The sequence below is a fragment of the Polyodon spathula genome, chromosome 18, assembly GCF_017654505.1.
Source record: "Polyodon spathula isolate WHYD16114869_AA chromosome 18, ASM1765450v1, whole genome shotgun sequence".
Taxonomy (NCBI): Eukaryota; Metazoa; Chordata; class Actinopteri; order Acipenseriformes; family Polyodontidae; genus Polyodon; species Polyodon spathula.
The window spans coordinates 11,244,964-11,264,433 of record NC_054551.1 but is presented as its reverse complement, the minus strand read 5'-3'; the positions used below and the strand labels follow the sequence as shown (position 1 = coordinate 11,264,433).

General features: G+C 38.6%; 1 protein-coding gene across 2 annotated transcripts; it reads right to left on the bottom strand.

Moving 5' to 3' along the window:
- Window positions 1-4,701: 4,701 nt before the first annotated feature.
- Window positions 4,702-17,670, bottom strand: antkmt (adenine nucleotide translocase lysine methyltransferase). Of its 2 annotated transcripts, none has more exons than XM_041278022.1 (6): window positions 17,283-17,670; window positions 15,938-16,101; window positions 13,457-13,561; window positions 12,382-12,522; window positions 11,978-12,028; window positions 4,702-5,135 (listed from the first exon to the last, which is right to left on the bottom strand). In XM_041278022.1, exons 1-6 carry the CDS (start codon window positions 17,371-17,373, stop codon window positions 4,953-4,955), a joined length of 735 nt encoding a protein of 244 aa, XP_041133956.1. In that variant the 5' UTR covers window positions 17,374-17,670; the 3' UTR covers window positions 4,702-4,952. The 2 variants fall into 2 exon arrangements, with proteins under 2 accessions (XP_041133956.1, XP_041133957.1); XM_041278023.1 differs by having other exon boundaries at window positions 5,043-5,405.
- Window positions 17,671-19,470: the final 1,800 nt, after the last annotated feature.

The following is a 19,470-nucleotide window of genomic DNA, read 5'->3' as shown; positions in this document are numbered from 1 at the left end:
TATAAATAAAGGATTGTTCATTTTGAAGCCAAACCCGCACTGATCATTTCAACCAGTACTCTCTACTGGTAATACTATAGTATTGCATAGCATAGCCTTTCAATTGCGTCTCCATCTTCTGACATATCTCAGATGCTGTGGTTTCTCTTTTTCTTCAACAAACAAAATTACTTTTCTTTTAAAAGCTGCATCAAAAAATGTTCATGAAGTTCCCTGTGCAGCCATTTTAATCTTGGTACTGTACCGAGAGTAATATCTGTAGTGGGCAGTGCTGTGTACAGTTGGTCTTCCACCAGAATAATTGACATGCGCAAATGTAAATTGGCACCCAAACTAAAAACCTCGAATCCAAGTCGCTTCCCCTAAAATTGAACTTTTATTTTGGCTACAAAAGTGCGACTTAAATTTGAGAGAGAGAGATTCATGCTTGAATATACAAGTCTTTATTGACCACAAGGTATGTAGAGGTTGATTCAATTTATTCTTCAGTGCATTTTATATTGTCCAGTGGACCGAAATGACATTTTATACGAAAATAATCTAAATGTTGGATTTCAAGTATATCCATGCAAATACAAAAAAAATCTACAGAGCTGTAAATGTTCAAATAAAGTATAAACTGATAGGAAAGCAATTGACATATAATACATATAGGTTCCTATGAATTATTTTTTTGTTTTGCCTCAACATACTGTATTTTTGTTTGAGGTGGGAATGTATAAGTAATGTACTCTCCTGCTCACCTACATTGCCCTTCATCACACAGGTCCCGAGTACCTCCTCAACCTACCCGCCAGCTGAGGTCCTCTGACTTTGGCCTGCTTGTTATCCCCAAGCAAACATGCACCACACTTGGAGAATGCTCGTTTAACTTCATGGTACCGACTCTTTAGAACTCTCTCCCAACTTTGGTGAGTGACACTCTCACAGTTGCTCGCTTTAAATCAACTCTCAAAACCCACTTGTTCTCTCTTGCTTTCCATGCTCTTAAGCCTGATATCTGCTATTAGCTAATGTGTTGTTGCTACTATTTCATGTACAGTGCATTTTTCAGTGTATTGTATTAGGCATTGTTTTTTGCTGTATCATGTATTGTGTATTTCTCTAATTTTTAAATTATGGATTTTGGTGTTACTGCATCTTGTAAGAGCTTTGTGATGATTGACTGAGGACAATGTAACCATATACCACACTTGTCTGGACTACTTTTCCCTAACTAGGAAAGAGTTTATAAAAAGGTTTGTGGTTTGGCTACTGCTAAATCTTACCTGTAATCCAGCAAGTGCTGGCTGTGACCTGGGTGAAAGTGAAAACAAAGTGTGTCACATGCACTGTGCAAAAAAGCAATTACTGTACAGTATGTCAAAGTCAGAACAAAATAAATTAATCGCCTACTTCCTCTCTCATACTATATATCTAGTACTACACCATGCTTTGACTTTTACTTATTAATTTTCCAATTCAACTGAAAATTGTGGATAAGTTACTAAACACAGAGAACCGTGGCTTCACCAAAGAGTACAAAGTAGTCAATTTCTTGTCCCCTCTGAAAACAGACGTGGCATTCATAACATGTATACTTGTATGTTATAGCACCAAAAGTACTGGAATAGAAGATTCAGTGGTTGTGTGACTAGCAGTCACTAACACATTTATTGTAACTCTTGGCATCTACTACATTACTTATGTAAGATCACTATTTTGAAAATGAATACTGTAAAAAGTTCAAACAGTTTTATTTGCAAATAGAGTACCTATAGAAATACAAATATTACATTACCAGCACACTGTGCAACCCACTAAAATCATAAATACATTTAAAAGGAAGCAGTGGAGTACAGAATTCAGACACACACGTACATCTTAACATTAAAATGACCTCTCTGTTCAGAAATCTACATGTTCTGCTGGCAGCCTTGAATGAAGGGTTTTTGGGATAGAATACAACAATAATAACATCATCTTGATAACCTTAACACAATCACCCAAAGTTACTTGAAGAACAGACCATTTCAAAAGCATACTAGGGTTGGACGATAATGGGATTTTCAGCTATAGATTATCGTCTAAATTATCACGATAATTGTGATTTATCATCCAAATAAAGCATTTATTTAATAATGTAATTATTGTAATTTATCAAACTTATACTTGAGCAGCACTGACAACTGCCAGTCTAAGTCACTGAGTTTCGAAAAAAAACAAACTAGACCGTATATGTACAAATTTTAATTTCTGGTGGGTGCCGAGCAGAGCACGTGAGCGAAGCAGAGTCAGGAGTGCAGCAGGACCCGTTTGCTAGGAGTGTGAAGTGGAGTGCGAGCGTGAAAAGCCTGTACTTACACGATATGATCCATAAAAAATGCAGCTTTTGCGATGCTGTGACAATATTGTGCAATCTACGAAACTGCCCTGTATAAATAGTTAACAAAATAATCAATAACATCCAATTTGCACAGTATGAGTTTTATTACAACAGTGAAAGCCATTGTGTGCTTGTATATGAACCATGTTAAATTGCAAATGTCACAAAGCTTATGCAATTAAAAACATCTTTAACCACATTGTATGTGCAAACAGGTCAGTGGATGTTAGGATCCCAAGCTGAAATACAACCCCATTTCAGTTTGGGGTTAAAATTACTTTTTTAGATGGCTGAAATCGTGTCGTGTTCGGCTTGGGGTCGTCTTTCGACTGATCCTGTCAAGGTGCAGAAGGTTCACTTTACCTAAAGCGTTTGCCACTTCATGTAAAAGTGAGACTGAATTATTCTCCAGTGAAATAAATATAATTTAAAAAATAAATGAAATAAACCGTTATTGCTGTAATACATATTTTGCAGACCTTTTTTTCTAAGTGTTAACGTGTCAATATAGTTATCAAAAATATTTTTGACAGAAACATTTAATAACCAGTTTTACTAAAAACATAATAGTACTCACTGCAACCAGATCCCTGGTATTTGAATCCAGTTCGTCGGTACCAAAGCAGGAACCGGGTACCTGATTTCAAAGGAACCGGTTCAAACATCTCTACATTTTGGAAGTGATTTACACTAGCAGTGGAGCTAATGCTAACGTTACCTGGAAGCATTTGTTTTCTTTACTTGTGTGGCAAGTCTACCATTAAGAGAATCAAAACTAGGTTTAAAAAAAAAAATCTAAATTACATTATATATATATATATATATATATATATATATATATATATATATATATATATAGTGTGTCTATATATAGTTGTATAGGAACATACTGAGTTTTGCACATCGCTGCTTGTATGCACACAGTTGAAATAGTAATCAAATGAAATCAAACTTCTATTTATGCAACAACTTTTTTTTTTTTTTTTTTACAATAGCAACGCCATGGAAACAGATATATACAAGCTTATTATTCCCCATGTGGTGCATAAGCTGCAATATAGTACGCATATGTTTACGCAAAGTTGTTTAGGCTATATTACACAGTTGTTTAAAATAGATTACACAGAGATGTTTAGGCTATATTAAAATGTGTGCCATATGGTTGTTTTGTTGTCTTCTTTTTGCAACTGCATTCAATTCACACAAAAAATAAATCATGTGTCAATATTTTAAGTCAAAAGTTCCACCTTTCTACATTAATTTTCCAAACAATATTTAGAAAACCAGTCATGCTTTGTCAACGTATTATCAAATTAAAACGCATGACGTAAAAGTTAAAAACCTAAGCAAATTGTTTAAAATCAATACTTGACTTTCCAATGTAGGCAGTGCTCACATAGACCATGTTTTGTGCCTCACAGACAGTTCAGTGCCGCTTCCTGCTTCATTGGGTCACGGACGGGAATTATGATTAACGCGATGAAAATTTATTGCTGCAAAACAATTATCGTGATTATCGATATTACTGATTATTGTTCCAACCCTAAAGTATACTATTGCATATGTATTATCCAAGTAATAAAATATGTGAACTTTTGCTTTTCAGGTTTTGGAGTTGAAATCACACAAGATTAAGTTAAAGATTTAGTTAAACTAAATATAACAGAATAAGTCAGTCAGTTTTAATTAACACACAACACTATCCAATACAATTTACTGATACTGCAGTCTTTGTCCTGGGATTTTAGATATGGGTTGTAATGTTTTGGGTAGACTATTGCCAGAATTTCATATCATAAAAGACTTCAAATATCTCAATAACGTTTATTCACATGCTCAGATTCAAGGATTAAATGAAAACGATAAAATGAAAACACATTGTGCTCATAATACCATCAATAATATAATACAATATCATGTATTTGACAGCAGTTACCCGTATTTAAATTATTCATTCACTATTGTAGTTTTGATAGGATACAGCTATCCATGGAGATTTAACATCAGACATGTCCTGAAGTTTTGGCTGTGCGATTATCATTACTGCAGTCCAAGATTCTTACCACTATAATTCAGCTTTTCACAGATTTACTTCATGAACTGAAACCCCTCCAGATTCATAACAACTTGATTATAATGGAAAGCTGAATGTGTAGCTTTTCTGGCAACAAAAAAAAACAAACATTTAATCAAAAATAGTTACAATCTTCCTATCTGCTAAATTTATCAAAACAATCTAATCCATATCTCTAAAACACACTCATAAAATCTGATCGAAGCAGAAGAAAAATACACTTTTTATTATTTAAAAAAAAAAAAAAAAAAAAAAAAAAAAAATGAAAAAAAAAAACATAATTTTGGGTCACATAAATCACCCTAAATATGCAAAGTGCAACCACCCTTTCATCCAGTCTCTTTACCATCATTAAAACATGTTACAGTCCCAGTGGTAGTCAAGGTAAAGCAGGCTGGTTACAGCTGTATCTGACACCACACTTGCTCCTGTGGTTGCATCCATTGTCAGGCTGTATTAGATTGATCCCAGCGATGGCCCTCAGAAGTGGGGGTTCGTCTGAGCAGTGCCACCCTAGACGGCCGTTCCCTGGTTCTTCGCTGCTTGCCGCAGTGCCTGGATGTTGTAGGCCCAGGCTCGGTGGACTCCCACCCCCTCTGTGCGGCACGGTGCCCAGCCTGGGAAGGGGAATCTGCCTGCCACCACCAGAGCATCCAGGGGCAGCTCCAAGAGCAGCTTCTCCTGCAAGAGGGGGAGCTGCGCCACACACACACCACACATCAAGACCCGACTACCCAGTTAGATTTAGCATCGCCCTGTTGTGGAGTATGTTCTCCAGGTATACCCTGGTCCCTTGATTACTACAAGAGGCCGAACTACTGTCGCAGTTTACATTAGCATCGTTGGTGATCAAGTCCAAAACTTTTAAGATTATACATTCCACCACCCCAGAACTGTGCTTGAATGATCTTCCATGGCCACCACAATCCCTCCATATAAATCCAGTTGAGCTAGCTCGAGATGAACCTAAAAGACACATTTGTCATCTTTCAGTACCTTGTGTATGCCATGTTGTGTCAATGCTGTGATCAGGGAAAATAGTGGCCCAAAACTGGCCAGGCGTTGACTTCAGTAACATCCCCCGACATATAAAAATCTGACAAATAAACACATATATACTGACAGAAGCCTCTATACATCCCCAGATTCTGAGAAAATATTGTAAAACTGTCCCCTTTTACGCTTTCATGTTACTGAGAAAATGTGTGTGTATAAATATGTGTGTATATATATGTGTGTGTATATATATATATATATATATATATATATATATATATATATATATATATATATATATATATATATATATATATATTTTAGCTCAAAGAGCCAGCTGCCCAACATTTCGATATGTTGTACGTATCTTTCTCAAGGGAGCCTGTGTTTGAATCAAAACATTGGAGGTATTTATAGGTGTTTGACGGCATGACAACTACTTGTTATTGTTTATATTCAAATCCATGATTTATTCTTACATGATGTAATGGTGTTCTATATGTGACATCACTTTTACTTATATCTTTAAATCTATATTAATTCTAATTAACATTATTTTATATAAACTTATATTTATATTATCATGGAATGCTGGCTCTGAGGATCAACCTTGATATGGTCTCCCCAGCGCATCAGCATGCACAACTTTTGAATTAATTTTGTTTATTTACTTATTTTTAACTTTTATATATTTATTTGAATTAATTAGTTCATTCTTTTCTGTTGAGTCCTGCTGGCATCAGTCTATTTATCCATTTACTTTCTTTTATTCTTCTATATGTCACATTGTCTAATTTTAGCTGTTCTAATACTACAGTCCTTGACTGGTGAAGTGCTGTACTATTGGTTCATTATTTATTTTTTTATTTCTAATTAATGAAAGGTGGTTCTGAATTATTTTATATAAAGTTGTTCCAGTCTCTCCAACATATTTTATTTCATCACATTTCTCACTGGCTATTCCATAAACAACATTGCTATTTTTACAGTAGATATTAGTATTTAGTGGCTATGTGGTGTTCTTGTGTTTAATTATATTTTTACTTTTGTCCATGTATTTACAAACTTTACATGTACTAGTGCAAGTATTTGTAGCTATTAACTTATTCTGTCAATTATTCTTTTATGTTTACTGTGAACTAGAATATCACCTAAATTAGCTTCTCTTTTGAATGCTACAACTGGGGCCTTAAGAAATACTTTTTTAAAATGTTTCTGAATTATGTAGAATCTGCAAGTGTTTCCAAACTATCTTAGAAATATTGGGCAAAAGTTTAGAGTAAGTCATTACAAATGGGACTCTTTTGACCTTTTTATCTCTATTTTATAATCTAGTAGATCATCTCTTTTTAGTTTATCCACTTTTCTTAACTCTGTCTCTATAATTCTTTCTTTGTATCCTCTAAGATTTGTTTTTCGTCTTTCTTTTACATAGTCACTTTCTTTAGTGCATATTCTTTTGTATTCTTATTCATAGACCCTTTGGGATTGCCCTTTTAGTGAGTATTGGACGTGCAGAGGACATGGTTAAATACTGGTGCATGTCAGTAGGTTTATAGAAGAGGTCAGTCTCAATTGAACCTTCAAGTTTTACTATGGTATCGAAAAATTCTATTTCTTTTCTTGTCCATCGAAGGTCCACCTCAATATTACTGTGTATTTTATTTGCCATTTTATGAAACTGGAAAAGAGATTATTCTCTATGTGTCCAAACCCCAAAAATATCATCTACAAACCGAATGTATACTAAAGGTTCTCTTTCAGATTTTTTAAGTAATTGTTCTTCCCTTTTCCCCATGTATGTCCTGGCAAATGCATTCCTAATTTAGATCCTATTGCTGTACCATCATTTTGTTTGTAATTTTTATCAACAAATGTAAAATAACTGTTTTCTAAAACTACGTTGATCACGTTCAGTACCTCTGCTGTTGTATTGATTTATATAGTCTATTATCTAGTGCTTTTTGACAAGCTTCTAAAGTTTCTTTACGAGGGACACTTGGATACAAGGATTTCACACCCATGTAAAATAAAACTGTATTCTCAGGAAGGTTGTGCTTTAGTGATTCAAGTCTTTTTAAAAATTGTGTATCCTTAACATAGCTTGGTAATTTCTCAACATGTGACCTAAGTTGTTTTTCTGCTATTTCAGCTATTATGTGCGTTGGATTATCAATCGTGCTGCATTGTAGGATTTCCTCTTGCTAGGCCTGTTCTTGCATTATGTGGCTGCATGTATTTTTTTAAATCTTTTGATATAATGCCTTTGTTGTATAGCTTCTCTGCAATTTCCTTAACCTCTTTTACTGATTTATTGATCCTATTGCTTTTAACTTCTTCATATGTATCCATATTCTTTAATTCACATTCTACACAGTTCATATAGTCATTTGTGTTCATTATCACTATTCTAGATCCTTTATCTGCTGGTCTTATACTTGTATCATCATCATTTAACAACTCAGTCATAGCTTCTTCAGTATTGGTTAAATTAAGTTTACATTTTTTCTTTAGTCCTACTATAATTTCTTGTTTACCTACTTCAATATACATACAGCTCTGGAAAAAATTTAGACCACTGCAAAATTATCAGTTTCTCTGGTTTTACTATTTATAGGTATGTGTTTGGGTAAAATGAACATTTTTGTTTTATTCTATAAACTACTGACAACATTTCTCCCAAATTCCAAATAAAAATATTGTCTAGAGCATTTATTTAGAGCATTTATTTGCAGAAAATGACAACTGGTCAAAATAACAAAAAAGATGCAGTGTTGTCAGACCTCGAATAATGCAAAGAAAATAAGTTCAGGTTCATTTTTAAACAACACAATACTAATGTTTTAGTGTATATTATCCCCTGTGTATATTATCTGTTATGTGTTGCGTGTGGTGTGTTTAAATGTTGGTGTACAGTCATTGGTACACGGGATATAAACGGGTCTGTGTAACACGAATGTTTAAAAATGTATATGTGTATTTAGGCACGAGGATTGCACACCACTTCACGCGCAAGTAAAATGTAGTAATATGTGAACACGGGGAATTGCACTTTATTAATTCACGTGCTGGGATTCAAGTGAATAATTAATTGGTAATTGAATCCCAGCACAACAGTATATATAGATGCACGTTGTCACATACTGGTGGTTGGTGTTCGGCGAGTGGAGAACGGGATAGGAGACGGAGGTAGAAATAATAATAATAATAATAATAATAAGAATAGTAGTCATCGTTAAATAGAAGCTCACCGTGTTTGTTTGTTAGTCCATTGTTTGTTTTGTTTAGTCCGTTTTGTTTGTCTCTTTTATTTTGGCATAGAGTGCCGTGTCCTGTTGTTTTCTGTTTGTTCAACTGTTTTATTTTACAATAAACCGGCGCAAGCAAGCGCCATCATCATTTCACATCATCGTCTTTGTATATTTCATTCCTTCCTGGTTCTGACACCGCCCACTTGGCCGTCTTTGTGACACGTGGTGTCCTGCGTGGGATTTAACAGCACCTCCCAGCGTCAGACCAGGAGAGGTTTTTTGTGTGGAAGAAAAAAAAAAAAAAAAAAAAAAAGGGGCGTCTTTGGATTACAAAAAAAAAAAAAAAGAAAGAAAAATGGGGAGAAGCAGGAAAGAGGATAAAGAGGTGAGGGACAGGGAGGAGGAGTGCCGCCTAAGGGCCAGACATCCCCGGCGATGTAACCAGTCCTTGCCGGGGTGCCTCCTCTGCAACCAGGACCATCTCTTTGCCAACTGTCCCTTCCGCTGCCCCTACCAAGAGGGAGAGGAGGAACTGCCGCAGAAGAGGAAGGCAGAGGTCCCACCGCTGTCTCCAGAGCTGCACCAGTCTCCTGCAAGTGAGGGAGAGCCGCACCAGTCCCCTGTAACAAGGGGAGACTACATGCCGCTCCCACCTCCACCACCAGGAGACTACACGCCGTCACCTCCATGGGCAGGCGCAGAGCACCAGGAGCTGCCTCTGCCTCCGCCACCTCCACCGGCAGGCGCAGAGCAGCAGGAGCTGCCTCTGCCTCCTCCACCAGCAGAGGGTGAATGCCTGCTGGTATCACTTCCCCCACCATCACGAGGAGAGGAGCTGGAGCTTCCTCTGCCTCCACCTCCATCAGGGGGAGAGGAGCAGGAGCTGCCTCTCCCTGCACCAGAAGGGCCAGGACTAGATGCTGGCGGTCCTCAGCAGCCCTTGCATAGGCTGCTGAGGGAAGCACGGGGAAGAACCTCCCGGTAGCAGTGGCCAAAAAGAGGGCCAACACCCGCACCCCAGCTTGTCCTGACTGCCAGCCTCGCTTCGCCAACCCCAGCAGCAGTTTCGCTGCCAGAGAAGGGGGAGGAGGTCTGGAGACCGCCAACCCCAGCAGCAGTTTGCTGCCGGAGATCGTGGGGGAGGTCCGGAGACCTGCTCCCTCTGCAGTTTCTTCCCTGCAGGAAGAACTGTGGTTGAAGCCCCACCAAGGGGAGCTGCCGGCGCCGAAGAACGGGGAAGGTCAGGAGACCACACCCCAAGCAGCCTTTCCGCTGCTAGGACTACCCTGGCAGGAGAATGCTACCCCGCTGTCAGCATTGCTGCTGACAGCATTACGACCTGTGGGCCCCTGGAAGCCTCCGGTTCTGGCCAAGGACTTTGGGCGGGACTTTTGGGCTTTTAAGGTGGGAGGTGGCCATTGAGGCCATGTGTGCTTTGCACAGGAGGGGGTATATGTGACAAAGTGCCCGCCCCTGTGTATATTATCTGTTATGTGTTGCGTGTGGTGTGTTTAAATGTTGGTGTATAGACATTGGTACACGGGATATAAACGGGTCTGTGTAACATGTTTAAAAATGTATATGTGTATTTAGGCACGAGGATTGCACAGCACTTCACGCGCAAGTAAAATGTAGTAATATGTGAGCACGGGGAATTGCACTTTTTAATTCACGTGCTGGGATTCAAGTGAATAATTAATTGGTAATTGAATCCCAGCACAACAGTATATATAGATGCACGTTGTCACATACTGGTGGTTGGTGTTCGGTGAGTGGAGAACGGGATAGGAGACGGAGGTAAAAATAATAATAATAATAAGAAGAAGAAGAAGAAGAATAGTAGTCATCGTTAAATAGAAGCTCACCGTGTTTGTTTTAGTCCATTGTTTGTTTTGTTTAGTCCGTTTTGTTTGTCTCTTATTTTGGCATGGAGTGCCGTGTCCTGTTGTTTTCTGTTTGTTCAACTGTTTTATTTTACAATAAACCGGCGCAAGCAAGCGCCATCATCATTTCATTTCACATCATCGTCTTTGTATATTTCATTCCTTCCTGGTTCTGACGCCGCCCACTTGGCCGTCTTTGTGACAAGGACGCATGAATCAAGCAAGTACAAGGTTGTCCTGGAAGAAAACTTGCTTCCTTCTGCTCTGACAATGTTCCCCAACTCTGAGGATTGGTTTTTCCAGTTAAAACATTAGTATTGTGTTGTTTAAAAATGAATCTGAACTTATTTTCTTTGCATTATTCGAGGTCTGACAACACCGCATCTTTTTTGTTATTTTGACCAGTTGTCATTTTCTGCAAATAAATGCTCTAATTTATTTGGAATTTGGGAGAAATGTTGTCAGTAGTTTATAGAATAAAACAAAAATGTTCATTTTACCCAAACACATACCTATAAATAGTAAAACCAGAGAAACTGATAATTTTGCAGTGGTCTATTTTTTCCAGAGCTGTATCTAACCACTTGTCTCTTCCATCCAGAGGAGTCCACGTGCTTGTACTATTAACCTTAATCCCATGCTCATAATTACCCTCTGAAATGGAGATATTTTCATTGAAAAAATATTCCGCTAATCTCATGCATCTCTCCAACTCCTTTAATTCAGTGGCCAGTTTATCTTTACCAATGTATTTTTTAGTCGGTATAAACTTAAGTCCTTTGCTCAATACTGCTTTTTGGGATGTGATTAAAGTTTTACTTGATAAATTAAATACTGTGTCTTCTGTCTTATCTTTAGTGTATTTGGTACCATTTCCATTTCTGGGTCCCCTATCTTTCTGTTTTGAACTCTCTGTCCTAGTCCAGTTTAATTCTCTATTTTGCATTTTATTGTTTACTTTAAACTGGTTTATTTTTGTTGTTTTAGATGTATTTTGATTGTCTTTCTTAATGATGGCACAGCATTCAGACGTTCCTCTGGTTTCAGTGTCTTTAAATACAATAACTGAGAAATGGTTATTGTTGTATAAGATTAATTGGATCGTTCTTATTTTTAATAGTTTCTATTGTGCCTTCATATTTAAAACAATCCTTATTCTTTAAGTCTGTGTATACATGTTTGGGCCTATTTAGGAGGTCTGCAGCTGCCAGAACTTCTGCCTCTGTAGCCCAAGAATTTATACTGCCGTCATTTAATTTCATTTTTTCAGCGTCACTGAGTCGATGTACATTTCATATCGTTTTATATTGCTTTCCATTAGTCCTATTACATTATGTCTAAATGTTCGATGATCAGTTTGAGAACCGTTAAATAAATAAACCATTATATAACATTCTGGGTTACTTACCACACTGGGTGCCAAAAAGACAGTGACGTTCCTGCACTCAGCTAGACTGACCTGGAGGAGAGAAACAACCAGAATAGTTGAAGCTGTATTCAATCTAAATTGTGGGGCATGGCTATCTCTAAGGTTACGGTTCAGTAAAGGAAATGCAGCCATTTCAGATATTGCCATCAAAAGAGGTATGCTGAACATGTATGTCTAATTGATATAAGGATGCTTTCTTTGATCAAACTACGCCCAGTCTGCTTAGATATGGATTTTATCAACCGCTTACTTTTAATGGTAATCCTACCACAATATGCAGTGCTGTAAAATGCTCTAATAAAATCCAACACCTTAGCTGCTTCTAGTTTTACATGCCTGATAATTCATGCGTGTTTGAAGTTACAGACAGCTGCACTAATGACCTTCCAGAGATCCTCCTGTCTGAAGGACACCTTCCCAGAATACCCGGCTCTCCAGGCATGGAAGTTGGAGAGGCGAATGAGCCAAGGGTTGAGCTCATAACCCACAACAGGCTGGAAACCCTGCCTGTATGCCTCCAGCACCTGGGTGGGGGAGAAAGACCCTGTCAGTGTTCACACAAATCTAACATTATAATCCAGGATTTAGCTGGTCTTATTTTGTTCAGCATAGCCAAAGATCAAACATGAAGATTTAATTACCTTATGTAACTAAGCTGGCATTTGTGGCTTACTCTTTAGAAATACTGAAGAAAAATGTGTTGGACAGTTGAAAAATACATAGAACTTGCACAAACAGAACTGAACTAAAAAGAAAGTTCATGACTGAAAAACAAACAAAAAATGATATTTATTACATTGTATAAGGTATTGGGTTTTATTTTCCAGTAGATTTCATTTCACACATTTCTAATACTGAAAAACACTTCTCACTGTAGCGGCAAAAAATGACAGTGTATGTTCTCCATAGCAATGCTTCTGCTTTGGCTTTAGTATACAAAAAGAACGCCACAGGGGGAGGGCTTAGGTCAGCCTGGGTGTCCTTGGTTTACCACACACCAGTGACCCCTGTGGTCTTGCCGGGCTCCTGCAGGCTTGCTGTAAGCTGCCCAGAGCTGCGTTATCCTCCGATGCTGTAGCTCTGAGGTGGCTGAATGGTGGGTCTGCAGCGTGAAAAGAAGAAGTCGACTGACAGCACACACTTCACAGGACAGCGGGTGTTCACCTTCGCCCTCCCGAATTAGCGCAGGGGGTGGTAGCAGTGAGCTGAGCCTAAAAATAATTGGATATTCTAAAATTGGGAGAAAATAAAAAAATAATTGCCTACTACTAAATGAAAAAAGAAAAAGCCTTTGCAAGGAACAAGGAGTCGCTGTGCCTCGTGATTACATGACTGCACGTGATTCCAGCAACCAGAAAATCCTGCAGGCTCAGTACGGGACAAGCTGAAAACGGTTCCTTATTAAAGATTACTGATTAATTTACCAGCAGTATAAAGTTTGCACTAGAGAGTACTCACAATCCTGCCGTCCCCCGAGCCCAGGTCTGCAATGTTTCCAGAGCGCCCCTGAAGCAGAGTCATCACACTCCGCACCTGGGCATGGCTGGCAGGGACATAGGGCACCTGTGAGGAGGATTAGTTAACCTGCTGCCAATTGTACCCAAAGAACACACACACACAAGGGCTGCAATCCCGCTGCTTGCACTGCCAATCTTCCAGTGCAATATTTTTATTGTTTGCAGACAATAAACCTGACAACAAATCAACTATTTACAGTAGGTTACAGGGCTCATGGGAAAAGAAGTCAGCCAGGACAGCACAGACAGCTGACCAGGACGCAGGGGGTCCATTCAATGTGTACTATATCCTTGAACATACCCAACCATAGGCAGACCCATGAGTCTCAAAAGTACATTCATTGATCGATTAAAGCCCTGGTGCCCTACTTAAGAACATGACATTTTACCAACAAGGGGAAATTTGGCCTATTAAGCTCATATTGTTCCTAGTAGCTGATTGATCTCAGAACTTTGTCAATTATGGTCGTAAAGGATCCAAGGGTTTCTGCCTCAACAACATTACTAGGTAGCCCGTTCCATACACTCACCACTGTCTATGTGAAGAAGTGTCTCCTTCACTATTTATTTTCCAGTTGTGTCCTCTGGTGTTGGCTTCTGTAGTAGTGGTTCAAGTTAATTATGTCAACTCCTTTTAAGATTTTAAAGACTTCAGTCATGTCTCCCCGTTCTTCTTTGTTCCAGGCTAAATAGATTCAGTTCTTTTATTCTTTCTTCATAACTCATTCCTTCTCCTGGGAGTCACCTGGCTGCTCCTCTTTGGACTCTCTCCAGGGCCACAATGTCCCTTTAGTGCTGCGGTGACCAGAATTTACACTGTATTCCAAGTGCGGTTTTACCAGTGCATTATACAACCTCATCACAACCTCCTGGGAGTTGTACTCTACACTTTTGGCTATATACCCATGCCTGCTGTTTGCCTGTTTGATTGCTTCCCCACACTCTGTGGTTGCTGACAGTGATGAGTCCATTACAACACCAAGGTCTTTCTCTTGGTGTGCCTGACCTGGCTGGCTACAAGCGTGTCCAACACACCCCCAAACTTTGTGTCGTCTGCAAGTTTGCCAATTATCCCCCAATCTAAATCTGATGGAGATAAGAAACTTGAGTGGTCCAAGGACAGAGCCCTGTGACACTCCACCAAGTACACTTCCCCTGTTAGAGGCTTCCCCTCTTACAAGTCCTCTCTGCTTCCTGTGTTTTAGCCAGGTTTGTATCCACTTGCACACTACCTTGTAGCCCCACGGATTGCAGCTTGAGGACTAGCCTTCATGTGGCATTCTCTGGAGCCTTGTGAATATTATAACAGCACATGCATGCTTTCAGTTGTATAGGAAGCCTTTTTAAAAAGAGGCAATCTACATTTGTTTGCTTCTTGCTTTTTTATAATAATGATGACTACTACCTGACATTCAATGAGGAAATTGTTTGCTGATTGCACCTCTTATAAATACATAATGACTGGGGCATTTATTGCCTATTTTACCCCAAACTGCCCTGGGCTTGGCTTTCTATTTAATTTCCAGCTGTGTCCTCTGGTGTTGGACAACCCATCCCCTGGAGTGCCTTAATGCTATTATAAAACCATTATAAAATGATTAACACAGTGAATTAAAAAATAAATCTTTCCAATAACAGCAAATATCACTATGCACAATAAAATAGTTCCAGTGAAAATGTAAACAACATCTGTGTATGTGTTTTATTTTAATAAATTATCAGTTTATTCATAAATATAATAAATATTGATTAAAATGTGCATTAAGTATACCAATTATATTAACATATTACTTGCTAATTTACTATTTCATACATACATATTTAAACTTGGTAAATTGAATAAATAAATCCAATAAAACTTTAATTAACTGTAATTACAGATCAGTGCTTTTTTTGAATAAATGTTCACTTGAAAACTGCCAGATATTGCACAGTTTGAAAAGCAGCGGCATCTGTGCGAGAGTGCTCGCTTTGTGCCTGCCTTGTGGGAACTTTTTTTTTAGCTTCTCCAGCTTTGCTGGTTTTACTGGGGTATAGTGTGTGGTTTTCTTTCCATTTTGTCTTAGTTTTTTAATTCACGTTTCTGCTGTATGGTGGGTCATTGAAAAAGCGATTGATACCAGCACAGGCCTATAAAGCTTGATATGCTGTACTGTGTTCCACCTTTATTCCTCACGGAACTGACATAATATTCCCCAAGAAGACTGTTCAACTCGTCCTTAAAAAGTACATTAAATGTAAGTCTACCTTTTTCTTGGAGACAATTTTGTAGGGCATGAGCAAAGCATTTTAATATCTGTCCCTTACACATCAACTAAGAAATGTAAACTTATTCCTGTACATACTAAAACTTTTTTTTTTTTTTTTTTTTTTTTTTTTAATTAAAACAAAAACAAACAGCTGCTTTAACAGCTTTACTCACCTGTAACTTCAAAGGAACCCTTCGGAACCCTGGCATGATAATCCCCGCCCACACTGTGTAGACAGCCAATCCGGTGCCAGCGGTGATCTGCAGGAGTCCCCATCCCCCTAGAGGCTTCTCTTTAAACTCTGTCATCGCCTCTTCTGAGCTATCCTGCTCCATCTCTAACAGGATGGCACAGACACACAGGCATGAGAACACTAAGCACACTACTATCCATCTATAACAGGGTGGCACAGACCCAGGAATGAGAACACTGCTGCATACTACTATCCATTTCTAACAAGGTGGCACAGACACACAGGCATGAGAACACTGCTGCACACTACTATCCATCTCTAACAGACACACAGGCATGAGAACACTGCTGCACACTACTATCCATCTCTAACAGGATGGCACAGACACACAGGCATGAACACTGCTGCACACTACTTACAAATTCAGCACATGGGTTCTGTATTTTCACTTATCAAAGTGGATGGCAAAGAGTCTTCTTTTTCTTCTTTCAGTCCAATTTAATTTTAATTTACCATGACACATTTCATGGAAGAGACCCTAACAGAACTATGAGAGACCACGGGGTTACCAGGAAAATAAACACAGTATATGAGCTACTATTGCAAAGTGGTGTTGATTTTGAAGCACACTGGCACTGTGTAAAATGACCCGCTGCCATTGTGCTGTCATTATCCACTTCAAATTAGAATATAATTTGATAAGTCTGTAACTGTTCTCTTCTATTTGTGGTAAATTAGGTGATATGCGCATGCAACAGAAGAGCTAATTGACACCCGTGGTGAGAAATATTTTAAATATATGTGGGGCATTAATTATAATGTTAGTACAATGTCAAAGCCATTCAAATAATTGACGTAAAGCCTGGTGTCGATAAGATAAACTCGAGTGATACGTGTCAGGCTATTTGTAATATGTATACATGGTTACATAAAATACAGCATACTACAAGCTAAACGAAGCATTCATTGATTCATTCATTCAATCACCATGGAAATACGCAGCTTGTTACGCTGTGCAAACACAAACAAACAAAACACCCAGTGTCTACGTGGTAACGAACACTTTACTGAAGAAATATAGTTCGTAATATAACTGTAACACATTACAGAAATGGTCCTAGAATACGTTCATGCTTAGCCTGTACTATAGTTAACCATACCTTGCCCTTTAAATTTGACCTGGAAACCGTAACGTTTTAAAACAAAAGGCCCCAATTCACTTTTTTAAATACTTAACGTCAACTGCGTGTAAATGAGGAAACTGTCAATCTGGCAGTCCGTTATAATTACTTACAGGCATTTTAACAATTCAAAAAGTAACCAACCTTTACCAGGAGAACGAATCTGGACAAGGTGCGCACTAACTGCAGCTCGACTTTTCAGAGTCTGCGTAGGCTTTACGTCAAATGCGCGCATACCCTGTCCAAGTTCGGCAAATTGCGTAACCTCAGCCGGATCTGACAACAAAGGTCACGAATCCACTAAGCGAAAAGTCTGCGCATCTGGCAGATCCAAAAGGGGCTGCCTGGAGCAGAACCGTCTTCAAAACAATGGAAGAGCGCTATCAGGTGCAAGAGGAGTGTAGAGAACGACATGGAGCTAGTATTAGGGAACGTGTACCGCCACCTAGGATGCGGGTGTGAATAACACAGAAAAGGCGCTTGTATAAATAACAACGTTAGGTTATTACCATAACCTTGGTTCCCTTCTGTGAGGGGATCCAAGGCGCAGATTGCTGGGACTGAGCCACCACTCCAGTGTCTTCCGGCATTGTCTGGACACTCACACCAGCCGGTACCGATCTCGGACCGGGTGCACCTTGAGCGTATTCACCCAGGCTTGAAGCATTATCTGCAGCCCTAGTGGAAGGATTCTCGAGGCGGCTGCCATCAGCCCCAACAACCTTCCCAGGATCACATTCGGTAATGGTTGTCATGCGAATTGAAAGGGAACTACTGTCAAAGACATATCTTAAAAAGTCTTGAAGTTACTGAAATAACTCTTTGCATAATTTATTTTGCATTCTAATGAGTACGGACCTGCACAGAATCAGAGAAAAAACTAGACATTCATTTCCAAAACAACTGGCAGGTGTAAGCAGGGTACATTGCTATAGTTACGTTTAATATATCAGTATGTATATATTATATATCAAGACACGTATATACACGTATAGTGTTGTGCCTTATTTGATCTGTCATTATTACATTCGGCGATCGAGAAGGGTACAATTGCTTAATAAAAATTCAAGTCGGCTGACGTCACACGTCACATGTTTGCCCAACCGCCCTCTGCATTGACCGGTGACGTCAGGCTCAGACCACATCTGCAGTCTAGCCAGTGTAGTATTAAGTTCTCAGTGAAATATGGTTTCCTTGTTTTCTTAATATAAGAGTGAAGTTATGGACAATGCAGTGTTTATAGGTGCTGTTTATTTAGAACATGAAGATATTACATTTCAACTGAAAAAAGCATTATTTTTTATGTTGTGTTGTTTGTTTTTGCTGAATTATTAAAAGTGTATGGAGTTCACAGAAGTTTGACAAGCACTGTGCTTTTCCGCGGAAGATTAAAAATTGCCGGGAACCCGCTTTTGTTAAATGAGCAGGGCACGTGTTGTGACAAACGAAATAATGTTTAGGGTATGCGCACAACAAACAGGGGCACTGAATTTGTTACTACACCGGCAAAGTATAGTGAACTCACCCACCGTCCATCCATATTGTTCCATTCACAAACAGTCCGAGTGTGGAAAATGAAAACGAGAGGTTCCACTTCTTCACATTGAACACGCAACTCAGAATACGTTATTTTACGGACCAGGAAACAAAAAACAATATCATAACGGTAATTTGATGTTTGAAAAAAAAAATGTTATAACTACCAAACTGCATTTAAAATGGAATCCTGGAGTGAAGTCCTGTACTAGGTGTAACACACTGAGGTTTACACCTCTGTAAACTGTAAGAAACACGCCGACTAGCCTATTGTGAAGTATTATTCAATCAAAAAGGTGTTACTAGTAACCCTGTATTTAAACTGAAGGAATATTGCCATTTCCTCGGTGTTAAGTGGCTTGCTAAAATCCTGTAAATACAAAACTACCTCGTGTTCTCATGCGGTTACTTAATTTCTGTTTCTGAGTAGTCCAGAATTCAGATGGTTTTCCAGCATCCCTGTCTGACTGACCAAAATGTTTTAATGTGTACGTGAGGTTTGTTTTAATATATTACAAGTGTGTGTTTGCCAATGCCATAGTCCAGGAAGTTAAACATAATATTAATTATTAAACACATAATCATAATTAATAAGAAGTTAATCATACGTGTCTTTAATGTTATTATTGTATAATAAATGACTGCTGCCAACTTGTTGAGCACACTGCTACAGTTTTGAAATTATAATAAAAATGTCAATCAAAATAGTAAAACCGGGATGATTTAAACAATGTTACTGTTTCTGACTGGGACCAAAAATGAGCTGTAAACTGACATCTTCAGCTTCAGTAATATA